The sequence below is a fragment of the Hippoglossus stenolepis genome, chromosome 4 (assembly GCF_022539355.2).
Source record: "Hippoglossus stenolepis isolate QCI-W04-F060 chromosome 4, HSTE1.2, whole genome shotgun sequence".
Lineage (NCBI taxonomy): Eukaryota > Metazoa > Chordata > Actinopteri > Pleuronectiformes > Pleuronectidae > Hippoglossus > Hippoglossus stenolepis.
In genome coordinates this window covers 25682412-25699254 of record NC_061486.1, presented here as the reverse complement: position 1 = coordinate 25699254, position 16843 = coordinate 25682412, and the positions used below count along the sequence as shown (strand labels likewise).

The window sequence follows — 16843 nt, the reverse complement described above, 5'->3', positions numbered from 1 at the left end:
AACAGGCAGCCATTGATTTCTACCAGTTTCACTGGACAGTAGTATGATTGTCAGCTTCTGGGGACTTGAACCCTGCTTGAGTCAGGTGATCCATCAAAGTCATCATCATGTTGGCCCTGCATTTCCATGCAACACCAGTTTGACTTTGACAATAACAAGACTAGGTCAAAACCTATATGACTGGACCATGTGTTGTCATTATGCAAAATCAAAAAGGTAGATTAAAACTGTTGGAAAACACAATGTGCTTATGTGCATATTCATGACATCACTGTGTCATATTTACATTCTTCCAACTGGTTTCAGCTCTTTATCTGTTTGCTTCTCTCCTGCTATCTGTGCTCGTATACAGTATTTTAATACAGCAGACTTCTCTATAAAGCTGTTCGCCAATTAACATGTTTTCCTGTGTCTGTTGTCCCTCCTGTCAGTCAGTTGCTAGTTCTGTACCATGATCAATGAGTGACCCACCTCCAGCCCGACACCACCTCAACTCTGGATACCCAGTCGTCTCCCTTCTACCATCCAACCAGAAGCCCCTCATCAGACGTCCTCATTGGTCTGCTTCCATAGGGTTCTACCTCACTCAGGGGTCAATTCCTCTGTTCACAATGAATTTTATTTGATTCCAATTTAGTCATTCAGATTTATTGATCTTTAAGTCTCTTTAAGTGAAATGTAAGAACTGGGCCCCCTGTAGCTGAAACCAATAGGCAAACTCCCACACTTGGCCTGTGGGGTAACTTTAGTCTGTCTCACGATATTCAGCTGATCAATGATGTGACCTCATCATAAACTCAACTCTATCAGTCGCTCAGTCTTGGACATGTGCGTTAACAGGGCTGGTCCTGCTGGATCACCTATGTTAGGGTGGTTTTAGGCCTTTTCAGAGGGATTTGCTTAGTGGATTGAAAAGGAAGGAAACTAATGTGAGGTCAGAAGACAGGTAGGAAAACAATGGCATAATAAATAGCCTAAAACCAAAGAAACACTGGCGTGGCGCTTGTGTCAGTCAATCATAAATCAACTCTCTTTACAAGTATACTCACAAGTAAAGCAAGTGGGCTGTTTCTACACTGAGGTCTCTAAACTGGGTCTCAGCAGCAGGTTGACAGCACTTGAGCACTCCATGGGACTCCCCACACACTCCATCTCCCCTTAACATTTTCCCCTTCACACCTTTTCTCCTCCTGCTGACTGCTCTCATTTTCTGTTCTCTTTCACTATACGTACTTGCCGCTACCTGCCTCTACCTACTCCTTCCCTGCATGCTATCCTCCTCTGATTGCGCTCTCCGCCTGTTTGGCTAAATGCTGTCCTGAACCCCCACCCCCCCCACCCCCAGGACTTATGGGAGCCAGACTAGTGTGTGGCGCTGAGGAAGAAAGGGAATTACATCTCAGAAGATAAACTTCACTAGACCCTAGAGGAGTTGTCCTCCTCTTCCATATCCGCCACCTCGTGCCATTTTTTCTCATCAAAAGGCTGGCAAGCGTCTCTTTGCTGTAGCACAGCAGGAGCTCCATGGACAGAAAAGATCAAGAGAGAGAGGGAAAAAAGCGAGAATGATAGAAAGCATTGGGTTTTGGTGGGTGGCTGGATAAGAAAGGGTGGCTTTGAGTTTGCCCAAACCCCTATCAATCTTGTATGGCCTGCATCTTCCACACAGAAGGGAGATGGATTACCTGAGCTGGTGAGTGGGGTGGGGAAGCCAATTGCCAATTCAGCTGTGGTGATTTAAAGAAACAGTATTCTTGCTGGGATCAAAGTGTGTGTTTTTGTGTATGTGTGTGACTACCTTTATGCTCTTATCCAGACTCTCAAGGGAATTGATGTCCAGTCCCTCTTTGCAGGCCTGCAGACAGGAAATGACTTTCTGACTCTCGATCTTCCCTGGTCGGATGGTCAGTCCGGATAGGCTGCCCCGGAAATACTGAGTGAACCGTGGCTTGGTCACCTCCCCACCTACACACATAACCATACACACATAGTACAATATTTCAGAAAAATGCTTTCATACACAGCAATATAATGTATCACTGAACCTCAAAGTAGTATAGACATAAATTTCGGGGTTAAGGTTAACGTACAGTAATCACTACCATGGTGTCATGTTTGTCTCTACATTAATCATGAGCCCTGATGACCAAATTGTGGTTATAATTAGCCTTTGGATGTTTTGTGTCCCCATTCTGTGACTAAATGGCAGAGTGCAGCTGCAAAAGTACAAGTGTTACACAGGCTGGCCCACCCGGGCTAAATAAAAGTAAAGAAAATGTCAACAGATTTAAAGTACGCCCTCTGAAATCCATAAAGGCCGTGACCACCAGGAGGATTCTCCAACCCACTCATTAGCTGACAGGTATCAAAGCATCCCCTTCCACCTTCCTTTCCTTCTTTTTATGTATCTCCTCACTTCCTCTTCCTCTCCTGGCATTAATGCATCAAAGCACTGAATGTATAGAGCAGTCCCTTCATCTAATAACATTTTGTTATGAAAAAAGATCTGTTCTTGTTGATACATCAAACATTTGGAGAATGCAGTGGAGTGATGACTGACGGGCAAAGATGGAACTAAGGTGCATAACAAGAAACTGTCTTTCTGGCTCTCTATCAATGTGTCTGTCTGGTGTCTCTCAGCACCTCCCTGACACTGTGGGCTCTCATACATATGCTACAAACTGATTGTTTGAGCTAAGCAGCAAAAGTTACTTCCAATCTTTTCAGTCCTATTTTTACAGTTTGTAGTGTGTGCTCATCATAAACTAAAAGCCAGCAACTCTGGTAGGTGCTACTTACAGTCTGTTCAATTATCTATATGTTTGTCTGAAAGAACAGAGGCACCAGCTTTTTACACTACTGCAGCCTATATTTGAGCTCTTATATTCTATACTTGGGGGGAGGGGTCTTAAGCCCCACTGTTGTAATCAACATTCACCAGCATGGGAGGAAGCAAAGATCTTGATCACTCGAAAGTCATTCTATTTAAGACATTGGCATTATAGGCACATTCTCTATGTTTTTAAATCAACTGGGATGGTAAAGTTGAGTGGGACGCGAAAGTAGCTCCCCTGTTGTTCTAAACTGCCTTCTGACCTATAGCCAGCTGCTAATGGTTTACCTTCAATAACCTCTACACACCTTTCTTGATTTTCTACCTGAAAAACAATCTGAGTGCATTGAGTGACCTCCCAAACACCCTTTACTGCTTAGCAATTTGGACTCCCTCAACCTACGCATATGGTGAACCATCTGTAGAAATGATTCTACCTCAAGAGGCTCTATGTACAATTCATATCTGTTCCAGCCAGCGCTGCAAATATTTTCCTGATTATTCCCATCTAATCACTCTGACAAAGCTGGTGTGGCTTCCTTCCTTCTTATTCTGTGGCCATAAAAAGCAGACTGGGCCCCTCACAGCTCTGCTCAAGATTCAATCATTGTCTCACTGCAGACAAATATAACTCTAGCTGGGTCCCACGAGATGACAAACTATACAGTCATGTTGTGAGGCTGTGGCAGATGGGTGTCACTGGCACAACCTGAAGGGTCATATGTGGGCACTGGGGGAACCGTGGGTGATAGATGTGTTGAAGGCCAAAGTAGTGAAAGCCAAATCTGTCAGTTGCTGTTCTGCTACCCTGTCATGAGTCAAAACCCTGCCTCAGCTCTGCCAGGAGCAAGACAAGAGTGTTTCACCCATTAATGCTTGACCCTCATGGCTAAAATGTTTTAAAACTAAAAGTGTAAACCATTTCTTGGCAAGCAGAGCTCTCCCTGTTCGCACTTAGTCTGCCCCAACCACAATTTGTCTCAATGGACAGTATGCTTGTATGATCCATTAATTCTTATCAAATCACCATCAGCTGCGGAGGACAAAAGACGTGAGGGAAAGGTATAAATGAATATATCTAAGCACTGGACCTCTTAAAACCTTGTCAATAGGGCCTTTCTTTCCAAACCTAATAATATTTTTTAAATTTTTTTAATTTTATTTGGGTAAACCTTTAGCTTTGACACTTATACAAGAATGAGGCATTGGTATTCAAGATGTCTGCCATGAGTTGAGGGTGTAGTTTACTACTGCAAACTGAGTGCACTTCCAATCCACCAGACATGGTCCTTCTTAGTGTCAGCTGGAAGAAATCATTTTAGTCCGTGGACCAGACAATCCAGCTGGTGACAGGAGAAAGCACTCTGTAATATTCGACAGTAAGTGGGGTTGGGGAAATACTCATTTAAAAAAAAAAACCTTGACCTCATCAGACAGCGCCAAGCTTGACCCAGGCTCCCATAATTTCCTCCTGATGGGACAGGCACATTCATCACTGCCCTCGGTTATGCTTCCAGGGTCTGAAAGAGTCAACCAGAGCAGGTTGAGACACAGCTGGGAGCACCGCTGGGAACACTTTATCATGCCTTACTTCCCTGGTGTGAAAACGTGACAGAAATTCACTGCAGACCTTCGACTTTAATCATCCCTACGATTGCTGACCTGCAGCTACACTATATGCCCACTATGGCCCGTTGAGTAGAGCTCCCTTATCACCCCTGGAGCAGATAACAGAGTCCTACCAGTTGATGTGAGGTACCCAGGGGAACATATTAACCCAGTGGCGTTCCGTCTTCCTGTCTACCGTAACAGACAAGAGATGGATGAAGCCTTTTTCTTGACTGGGAAGATCTAGAAATAAACTGTGTATATATAGACATATGGGGGCAGCTATCAAACTTCCCACGCCTGAACTCTTCCCGTTACTGTCTGATTTCATATGAATAATTTAGGACTTGACTTAATTCATGCAACACAAGAACAAGGAGGACAATATCAAGTATGTTGCCATCAAGTGCCAAAAAGACTTCTTATACATGATTTTTGAATCACAACAACCGAGTCATGAAGCTTTATTTTGGTAACTACAGCTGTTAAAACCCACCAGCCACATTTCAGCAGCAAAATCGATGAAGTCTGTGTTCAACATTGTGGACCCACTGTTTCAAAATTTACAAGGAACTCTGAGTGGTAAATCTGCCACTGTTATCACTGCAAACTGTCTTGTCTGCCACGCACAACAGAAAAGTTGACAAGCACATAAACAGCCATGAACATCCAATTTCATGCACTGTAAAAATCAGGTGCAAACCAGATGTATTGGTTATGGATCATGTTGGTGTTTCTGTTATCAAAATATGCTGAAAAATATACACTTCTTTGTGAAGTACGGCAGGACCACTCTGATCTCACTTGCATGTTCAACTCTTGTTTCAGTTCAGAACAATAACCACACCTGTTTGCGTATTTTAAGCCACCTCTTGCATATTTAAAGCCTCCTGCATATTTAAAGCCGTCTCCTGCGCGTGCCGATAGCTGCCAGGTACCAGATAATCAGGGGAGTGGAGTCTATCTAACACAGAGTCACATTTGGATTCTCACATAACAAACTATGCCAAGTCATAGAAGCCATTCTTGCCTCTTTCTTTATGCTTCACCTGCTCCCTTACCTTTTTCAAGTTACTATTCACTTCTATTTTTTCCCTCTGTCCTCTCTCTAGATATCCACCTTTTCACTCAGTCCCTTCCTGACAGATGTTATCAATTTTGGCCGTGGCCAGAGAAACCATTACGGGTCTCAGACAGAGGGTAAAAAAAGAAAAGCAGAGGAGAGGGGATTACTGAGACGCTGCGGAGCGGGAATGATACGGGTGATAAAACCGCTGATCATTCCACTTTACAGAGACTGGTTTTTATTTGGTGTCAGCTCTGCTGTGCAGCCCTCCTTGCTCTATAGATCTTCACTCTCTTCTTTACTCTGCTTTATTTGCGTCATTTCCAGAGGAGCAACAGATGTAAGTGCAGAGGCATGGGGGAGCCAGATATAGGACCATTACTTAAGTGTAAGCGTGTGAGATACGCTTACTGTGAGATTTAGTGTACATATATCTGCATCAGCGCCTGTCTGCCTGTATTCATTCATTACACTGTATATATACAGATATTTATGTTTCAATTTGAGCTTGTATGTAACCATCAACACTTCCCAGTTACCCAATTACACAGTTGAGGAAAAAGAAGAATGAGGCGAAGTGACTGTGTTGCTCTTCGCTGTCTGACTGCACACGCTTCTGAACACGAACAACCTCCACCAGGTCAGGGGGTAAAATGTAAGTTGACTGTGTGAAAAGTTCACAGCCAGCACTTTACTCTCCAAGGTGAAGGAGGGAGGATGGATGGTGTGGGGGAACCCTTGTATTGAATGAAAATGCTCAAGTGCAATCATTGTGGCCAGAGAATTAAGTGCCTTGTTGAAGCAATGGGTCAAACCAGGAACTTTGATTTATGTACATTAATGAGCAATGCAGTCCAGCACTTTACCAGTAGGATTATCAATGTGTTACACAAACAGGTATCAAACACACACAAAATGTTTAAACATTTGTTCTTTTAAGAACAGTGTAAGAGTAGACCATAGAATGTAGAGATGGATGATGTATCTCAGCTTGCTCCCTCTATCCAAAAAACTGCAAAATACATCGGATACGAAAGTCGTAATTTGGAGTCAGAGTCTGCACAACAGCAATCAGGAGATGGAGTTACTGGGCCGAGGTCCCACCGATACATGTGCTGGACCAATCGTGAGTCAATCTCAGATGTTAATCTTGATGTTTCACTCCAAACTTATCAGGAAAATTAGCACATGGGCATACATCAATGTGATAAGAACTATAGTAAATGATAAAAAATAATATTAAGATAAATGGAGTTGATGTGTATATATCATTTTATGGCGAGGTTTATGGCCTACATTGCAGCCTGCTACCACAGTGCAATTAGGACACTTTAACTTGAGGAGACGCCATGTCATCCTTCTTTATATACAGTCCATGGTGTGGAACTTGTCCTGAGGCATATACCAAACTGTCTGCTACTGTCCAAGTCAGATTTTGAGTATTTTAGGTCTTTCAACTTCTTTTGTCCTGTGACACTAAGTTGATCATCTGTACATGTCCAGATGAACAATGATTGTGTGAGTGAACATCCACATAGAGTAAGTATACATGCCCTATGAAGTGCGCAATTAAATACTACTACCTAAAACTACTTAGGCAGGCATGTTCACATATGTGTAGTCGTGTGGGCGGTTTGTGCATATAGTCTATTTGGTCATAGGTTTATTCTGCATGCACTCATGAGGCTCATTTAAGCTGCCTTTATGAACACTACCCACATACTTCCAAGTGTCGTTGGCATGGTTGTTAAGCAACACATCCACTAAAGGGCAGCGCAGAGTTGAGTTTCTGGTTGTGATAATGTATCCCTTAACCCTCGTGTTGTTCCTGGGTCAGATTGACCCAGAGTGTGTGTGTGTCTGTGTGTGTGTGTGCGTGCGTGCGTGCGTGTGTGCGTGCTTGCGTGCGTGTGATCATCCGCAAGCCCTGGCCGGTCAGGGTTAGGGTTAGGGTGACCCAAGGATTGTCATTATCCAATTCTCCTGGGGTCATTTAGACCCCCAGAGAGGGCGCTGTGGTGCTCTGTGGGGTCATTTAGACCCACACCTGATTCCAATTGTACTCTAGGGGGGTACATTAGACCCACAGAGAAGCCAGTGTGCCATTCTCCGTGTGCCACCCTCCCTGTCACGATGTCACGTCAGGAGCGTTTCACCAGAGAACAGGTTCTCCAACACAACCATTTTCCCAGCAACCATCCTCTGAACCCGTAGAGGACGCGAAAGAGCCAGACCGAGAAGCGGACGGAGAAGCAGACGGAGAAGCAGACCGAGAAGAAGACCGAGACGACGAAGACGACGACGAAGACGACGAAGACGACGACGACGGCGACGAAGACTACGACCCAGTGGGTGATGCTTCTGCAGATTCGTCATCCTTGGAAGAAGAAGAAGAAGGACAACACCACGGCACCGCCACCACCACCACCACCACCGGACTCGTGGAAAGAGAGACCTGTCAAGAAATGGGGAAATAACATGGTCCTCGAGGGCGTACGGCTGAGAGGAGGGCCGCTGCTCCTCCTCCTCCTCTTCCTCCTCCTCTGCTGCGGCTCAAAGTGGGGTCCCCCCGGGCCCCACGATCCACGCGACGTCCTGCACCGGTGACAGTACATGCCCAGCAAGCCGGTGAAATACGGGATCAAGTCGTGGGTGGCCTGTTTTGCAAAATCCAGCTACGCTTGGAAGATGCAAGTGTACACCGGAAAGCCGAGCGGCGGACGCCCAGAACGGAACCAGGGGTTGCGGGTAATGCTCGATGTAACGGAGGGACTGCATGGTCGTAACGTCACGTGCGACAATGACTTCGCTTCCTACGAACCCGCACGGCAGCTCCTGGAGAGGAAGATCACCGTGGTCGGCACGGTTCGGAAGAACAAGCCCGAGCTCCCGACCGGGCTGCTCGCGGTCAAGGGAAGAGAGGTGTTCTCATCCAAGTTCGCATTCACGCCCACCGCCACTCTGGTGTCCTACATCCCAAAGAAAAACAGGAACGTGGTGCTCCTGAGCACACGGCACCCTGAGGCCGACATCAGCGACCGCGAGGACGGGAAACCGGTCATCGTCCTGGACTACAACCGCAACAAAGGTGGCGTGGACAACCTAGACAAGGTGATCGGAACGTACAGCTGCAGGAGGATGACCGATGACCACGCTGGCCCTGGTCGCCTTTCACAACATTCTCGACGTCTCTTCCTACAACGCCTTCGTGATATGGAGAGAGATCAACCCCGACTGGATGCGGGGCAAGCGGAACAAGCGGAGGGTGTTCCTAGAGCAGCTGGGAAAGGCTCTCGTGACTCCGCTCATCGCACGAAGGGAGCGCATCCCCCGCACGGAAGCGTCCGCCGCGGTTGTGAAGGCTGTAAAAGCCGCCGCCGTCGCACGGAGAGCTCTTGACCACGACCACGACGATGACGAAGACCTCCTCCATAGCCCTAGCAGCAGCCCCGCTCGGGGCGTGTACGAGGAAGAGGTGTCAGATATGCCCCAGGAAAAAGGACTGTAAAACTCACACCGTGTGCCGCGAGTGTAACAAATACATCTGCAAGGGCTGCTCACTTGTCTATTGAAAAACTGACAAGTTTGTGTCTGTGTAAAACTTCATGTTAGTTAGCAGCCCATAATGGGAAACTGAAGCAGGTTTCATTGCAAAAAATGTACACACTGACTGAAGCTGTAAAATCTCCCGCAGCACAGTGGAATGGCTTCTATGGATAAATATCTGCAATATGATTATTCTAAATTATATTCATTTGCTGTGGTCAGGACAGAATCAATTTCTATTAGACAATGCTGACAGGCCAGTTAAGCGTTATGAACCATGAAACTCCATCATGAAATTTAATTAAATATTGCAAAATATAACTGTTGCATGCAACCCCACTGCTTTGAGCTGACAAATGTTTTTTATTTACTCTGCCATCCGTTTGCAAACTGTATCATGTAATATCCTGTCGGAACTCTAAATCATCACGTGCCTACATCAGGGAAAACGCACCAGACATTACAAGTGGATGGTTCACGGAATACGTTGAATTCCTTTTTACTACTGCTAAAGAAAAAACGAACAAAAACACCCCATTCAGAGCAAACATAAGCCGGTTGGACAATAGACAAGCTCATTTTAGCAATCAAGATGCTGGACACTTAAATGCCCCTCTGCTTGCTTTAAAAAGGCAGCCTGCTGTGGATAATGGCTTATTTTAAGATCAGTATTGCCTTTACAACTCTTTTCAGAGGCTTAGACCCAAACTGGAAGAGCAGACATATGTCTCTGAAGTCTTTCCTCTATTCAAGGCCCTTGTAATCCTCCTCAGGGCTTGCAGTGTTCAATGAAAGAAATGGGAGGGGAGGAGGAGAATGAGCTGGGTATTGGGTGGCGGGTTGTCACCGCCGCAGTTGAAAGAAACGTGCGATGGCCTGCTCCTGTTCCTGCTCCCAGATATCAGGACTCTTTATCGAGGCTAAGCATCATTGAGCATTGAGGCGATCAAATCAGGGGCAGTCTGTACCGTGTGAAAAAGAGCCCTTTACTCTGCCCTTGTGCAATTAGTGGCAGCTATCACTTTGGAGGACAGTGTAATTGTACGCCTTCATTCGGACTGGTTCAACTGTTTGTCAAAGGCAGACTAAGTGCCCTTCTGATAATTACATTGTTCATTCAAGGCCAGAAAACATGTTCAATATCCAATGGCTCCTTTGTCTGTACATCAGACAGTATTATGTATGTTCTTGAACTTGCCCACAGACCAACGCAGTATTCAATCAGCAAAGAAAAGCCCTAAATACCTAATTTTACTGTGACTTTTATATTGAAACTTCTGTTTCAGCTAAATTGTTTTACTTTTAATTAAGTCCAGGATGAATTAACCCTATTAAAATAATGAACTGACTAAGTGGCTCTGCCCACCCACCTTGCCAGCAGGCCCCGACTGTCAGCTGCACATCAATCTGTGAGGGGTGGATGGGCCAGTCGTCTGTCACCAGGTAGGGGTCGTAGGTCACTCCGTCCACATAGAGCGTCACCACTGGGAACTCCACATTGATGACGTAGTAATGCCATTCCTTGTCACAGATCTAAAGATTAGAGAAAGAGAAACAGTCATTAAACAGATTCTGTGGTCCTTCACTTTTTGTTTACACTTCAGTGTTGGAGTCAAAAGAAGCAAAGAAGTTGTAGAACCCGTAGTTAACAAAGGTGTTGGTTTCCATCACTGGAGACAACTCTTGGTGAGTTGAGGGATGACGTTTTCTGAAAAATTGTCTGTCACAAAGCAATTCTACAATTCCAAGAATATTTTTGCTTGTGGAAATGTCGAAAATTCATATATTTCAAAGTATGGTTTATGAAGAAGTCTGACTCAGACAGGAAAACTGATTTATGGCTTAAAATGTAGAAAGTAAATTCCTCTCCAGGTTGTTCAAACCCTGAGATACCAAGAAACCCAGTGCTGACAGCAGCCCTAATAAGAAGCTCAATACTTAAAATAACAAATAAAAGGATGGCTTGGATCAATATATTCATGCAGTTGATTGTTCATGCCGGCTCAGCGTTCATTACTAAAAACAACAAATCCTCCCTCTTAAACAATCTTAGAGGGCACTTGTCCTCATCCTCAGATAACCCTCATGACAGCTGTAGGCCTTTGTTGACAAAGTAGCAATAAAAAAATCATTGGTAACCTTGTACAACAGTCACGGTTGGTTTAGGCACATAAGTAATTGGTTAGGTTCAGGAGAAGATTGTGGTTTGGTTTAAAATAACGACCTCCTTAAGTTAAGAGGGCCTTTGTCGTCATGGTTACAGGAAAAAAACATATGCTGATGGTTATGGAAAGGTTTATGAATAAATAAAACAGTCCTGACTGAAAGGTTTCACATGGAAGCGAACGGCAGCCTCGTGAGTGACAGTACTAAGTTTTGTTGACCCATCCATCCACCAGGTCCTCTTCGTCTTAACACGGACTTGGGACTCTGTCGTCTTTGCTCAGGTCTTATGCCACTGCAGGTCACAGTGCGTTGCCTGGCAATAGAACATGAATTATAATAAGCTGCTTGAAGAAAAGATGACATATGGGCTTTCTTCTCCAGTCTCAGTAAAACATGCAACAAGCACCAGGCCAGGAGACAGCTACATTAAAGTGAATACATTCTTCTCTATAAATATCCTCTGTGCTGTGGTGACACTGCATCAAAACAGGAACAAATAGTAGAGTGCACCAAGGCCCAACAGTTCCTTAAATTCAATAAAGCTACACCAAATCACACACACTCAAGGAAAATCAGTTCCCTGAATTTTTATTTTTTATCAGGATCCATGAATTATTCTCAGAGCAATCAACTAAAATGTCAAGAAACGCTCACAATGTTCAAGAAAGTGATGAAAAACATTCCTGGATCCGCCCTGTGAACCAAATCTGCACCAAAATTGAATGGGTTCTTTCCTGACCTACGTCTCATCCTTCCTCCAAGTTTTATAGTAATCCATCATGTAGGTTTTGCGTAATCCAGCTAACTAACAAACCAACCAACAAACACAAAATTACCTTCTTAGCAAAGGTAATACATGTACACAGAATATCAAAATTGCTTTCAGGCCATTAGTTTTTTCTAGGAACAATTTAAAGACGGACAATACTGAAGGGCACACCTTTGTCTTCCCCTGAGAACCGACACTTCCTGATCACCAAAAAACATCAGTTGATGTCAGTCAGCCAATGTCCCTGCAACAAACTGCCATGTCCTAACACTGACACCACATACTGTATGTTTGAAACAACAGACATATTTATCATTGCTGTGATGAAAGTAGCCTCTTTCTGTAAGCTAGCTGTGATGATGATGTGTGTTTCTCTACAGGTGTCAAAATGGTAAACGTGATGATGATGATGATGATGGTGTGTGCGTGTGTGTGTGTGTGTGTGTGTGTGTGTGTGTGTGTGTGTGTGTGTGTGTGTGTGTGATTACCATTCATTGTATGGTGCTGAATCAGAGAATGTACAAACTAAGCTTTTTTCCTGTCAGCCCCCAAATCTGTTTCCTGCCATGACTCCTTATCTTCTCTCTCTCTTACAAACCTGAATATTTCTCATTGCATCGTATATATTTCTTAGGTGTTGTCAGGAACTCATGTAAAGTGATTTTCGCAAAAGTGAATGTCTTGCCACTGTCAGCCTTTGAGATGTTTGTACCCATGGGAAGAGTCTGTGGTGCATAGTTTTGGATAAGAAGGAAGATTTTTTTATATTTCAGCTCCACCATGGGATTCATCGAGTAAAAAGCTGTAATTCTTACATACATTTTTGCTTGTGAAGTCTTAAAGCTGAATGGCCGCCTCTTTGCTGAACACTCATGGAAATGCATCAGCAAATTAACTTTTTCACCTCTTCTGAAAAATGTTTGAATGTACCACTCTTCAACATGCTTGACCATCTCCCCCGTCGCTGCCGTGCACTTGAATTGATTGCAGCCCACTCGTGCGTTTCTGTCCGACTCTCCTCTCCCATCCCTTTTCTCTGCTTTAGGCTAATCTGTGCCTCCGCAGTGCCAACACTCAACTGACTGAAGCTTCACCTCTTCCTCTCAGCACCTCTCATATAACCTGGGACAGCCTATGAACACTCAGCCTTGGGTAACCTCCCTCTCTAATGAAGGGCGCTCTATAACACGGTGCTGTAGCGCAGCAGATGGGATTTCTAATCAATCCAGTTCATTTTCGCTGTTATCGAGGAGCGAGATGCAACATCTGGCCCATTGGTGATCGTTCTGCACAGCTGCTGAACACATACGCAGCATGTTGATCTGCTGAGTCGGTGCTCAGAATCAATGGGGGAATAATCTGATTGCTGTTTTGATGTTGCTGCAGATGAGACTGGAACTGATTAGGCGATTACTAACTGATTAGCTTGTTAGCATGTTAGGACATACACACGTACAACGCACAAGGTAACCCTACACCTGCTACGTGCATTTTATACAGTGATTTCCACATGTCTGCAGGACACTGGGACACATGAATACATATGAAGACATAATGTCACACGCTTGCGCTCTTAATCTTTAACGTGTCAGTTGTATTATCACCTGGATTTTAGAGACTTTTCTCCCAGTCTGGTTACATTTCATTAGCCAGCTGCCATGTGTAATGTTATGTACATTCACGAGCACACACACTAATCCCTCTGACATTTACACATGAAGACTATCCCTTCTCATGCTCTGTCGCTTCTTCCCTCTTTTTTTGCTGTTCAGTATTTCAAAGACTGCAAGCGCCCATATGGGATCTGAGTGCCTAGTGGGTGACTTCCTCTCTCAGGCTTCAAAAGACGGAGAAGGCGTGGAGCTTTTGCCGAAGAAGAGGCTGCTTCCGTCCAGCTGGGTGTCAGTTGGTGTTCCCTCGCAGGGATAGAGGGAGGGAGAGAATTAAGTAGCCACAAATATCAGGACTACTTTTGAAACCAGAGGAGGTGAAGACAGAATAGAATTGGAAGAATTCAGATAGAATTGTTGGGCTTTAAAGACAAAACTAAAAGTACAGTTTATGTTTCTATAGCAGCCTGTGAGGAGCTACCAGGTAAAAAGTAAATTTACAAATTGTGAAACTATAGACTTTATATAAAGATGTTTTCTGTCATTTTAAGTAATTTTTATAACACTAATAACTGTTAATTGTTCTAGTAATTTTGGTTTTAATTAGTTAAATGATGCTATTTAAATGGGCTGAAACATCATGATTGACAGCTGAGACTGACTCATGATTGGTCGGTTGAGTGTACTGTATTGACAGGATCTCAATACCGTGGCTCCACTCCACAACATTTTGGCCTTATTTCTGTACAATGGGAGGAAGTGGAGGCTCGTCACCCATCTTTATATACAGACTATGCCTTCAACATAAACAGATATTCTGTCAAAAGTAGTATGAGAAGGTTTTATGGATATTTAGATTTTTTTATGTTTTAGTCACCATGAAAACATCGTGGTAGAAAAAAAACATTTAATAGGGATTTTTTTAAGCATACAAAGAGTCAGTACTTGATACTAAGAGTATATATTGTATTGTTGGTTCAATATCACTTTAAACAAAGCAACATAAAATCAATGAGCCCTTGACAAAGTTGTGGAAATGTTGCACAATCATACAAAAACAGTCACGATTGTAGCCAGCAGCGGCCGCAGATTGAGTTCAGACTGATAACAGTGCTGCATGAGAAAACACAGCCACTTTATTCATTTCAATAAATGTTGATATTCATTTTCCTGTTGGCACAGCAGAGAATATGTTGCACAGGTCTCTGGCAAAATATCACTGTTGAGCCTGGCCAAATTTTCCCTCCAGTCCAGTGCATCGAGAATTGGAAAAGTGCTGTGTTGGCCAAATGTTTACCTCCTAATGTGAATGTGGTAATTTGCTGTCATCGCCTATGTGCCACTGTTAACTTTCCAGAGTTGTGAAATCCTTCTATTATAAAACTGCTGCAGTGTGGCTATAGACTTTATGAGCCCTATCTTACACCCAGTGCAAAGCAGCGCCGTCCTTTTTAAGGGATCGAGAGATGGCACTCTGATTGGATTAATACGTGTTAAGGTTAAGGTTTATTTTACTTTGTTTGTACCCGTAGGTAGATTTGTTTTGCAGCAATAAAAAGAGAAGGCATCCATCCAAAACAGTACAAAATTATAACACACAGACAGAAGACAAGACCCCTTGGGGCTGTAAACCTACGACCAGAGGGTAGAAGCTGAAATTCCCCATGTAGTGGATGCGAGTCATCATTGGTAATGGAGCTGGCTATCCTCTGTAACTGTCTGGTGTACAGGGACTCTAGGCTCATCTCAGGCTCACCAATCAGCCGACTGGACCATTTCAGTATCTGACTCAGTCTGTTTCTGTCTTCTAAAGACAGGTTACCAAACCATGACACCAAAGAAAATGATAAAACAGACTTAATAAAAGCATGATAAAATACTGTCAGCATGGTTTTGTCAATATTAATATAAGACATTTTCCTTAAACAGTACAAACGCTGGTGACCCTTTTTGCACAAAGCTTCACTGTTTGCTTCAAAGTTCAGTTTGGAGTCAACAATAGTCCCAAGGTATTTATACGATTCCACACATTCTAGATGTGTTATGTCCACTACACACCCATGATTAATCATGAGACCAAGTAGAGCCCCATTGAATCACGTGCCTGGCCCATCAAACTTTATTCTACCATTAAATTAGCAAAATTAAAATTTAGAAAAACTCAGAACTACAAATAACACAAAGATTCACCCAGTATGCACAAGCTCAAAGCTAAACGCATCTGAATTATGCCACAGGCCTCTGTGAGTATGTGCACAGGGTATATGGTTGTGTGTGTGTTTGTATGAGATAGAGTGAGTCAGTGATTCCACAAGGATATACCCCTTGTAATAACACCCACCCACTAACAGGCATGCATACATGAATGCACAGAAATCAATCCAGCAACATTAATTGTCAACTTCAAACACTTCAAAGCCAAAGTTAAAGTTTAGGGGAGCTGCTCTGGCTCGCATTGCTTATGAAACCAAAGCAAAAAGTTCTGTATTCCCAAACCTTTCTACTTTCCCGTGTCTGTGCCTGATGCAAATTGACAGATGGAAGGAATAAATGAAATAAATAACCACATAAACAAAGTAGAGGGAGGACGTGAAACAACCAGAGGACAAAGAAAGTGAAAGCGAGAGTGAAGGAGGTAGAGAACGGAAACATCACACATCAAAGATCCCTCCTCATCTCTTGGGGAACTCGACAGCGAGAAGAAAACTAAATTGCAATCTGCCCCACCTCTATCTCACTCTCGTTTTCTTGCTCCAGTTTATTTAGTCGCATTTCTTCTTGCCTGTCTCTCCGTTAAAACATGACTGTGGGAGTTGTTGCCTGAGGTCCTTTGGAGTTGAAAGTCTATAAGAGATCTGTCACCCAACCCAACCCTCTGACTTCAAACAAGAGATGGAAGAACAAGATAGAGGAGGTAGAAGAATGAAGAGACGAGGTGATCTGAGATCGGAAGGTGGCGGGGGCAGGGAGATGACAGCGGGGAAAAGAGGAAGGGTGGAGATTAAAGAAAGCAGGGGAGGAAAAATAAAAAGGGAAAAAATAAATGACATCAGGAAAAATTTGAAGAAGATGAAGGAAAAGCGAGGAAGACGTACAGCTTCATAAGCTAATGCCAGCATTTCTGGAAACAAAATCAATGACAGACAGCAGTAAGTCAAGGGTGGGGCCCATGAAGCAATACATAAATATGTGAAAGCTAAAAAATGCTAAAAAATGATTTTCTGTGGTACAAGAAAATGTCATTA

At 43.7% G+C, this 16843-nt stretch overlaps 1 protein-coding gene across 1 annotated transcript in view; it reads right to left on the bottom strand.

Annotated features, from left to right (window-relative positions):
* Positions 1–16843, bottom strand: part of LOC118106476 (calsyntenin-2) — a 259141-nt gene that overhangs the window by 22844 nt on the left and 219454 nt on the right. The window contains exons 9-10 of the mRNA XM_035155049.2: positions 10424–10586; positions 1799–1965 (exon numbers count right to left, since the gene is read on the bottom strand). Coding sequence (XP_035010940.1) covers positions 1799–1965; positions 10424–10586 — 330 coding nt within the window. The remainder of the gene's footprint in view (positions 1–1798; positions 1966–10423; positions 10587–16843) is intronic.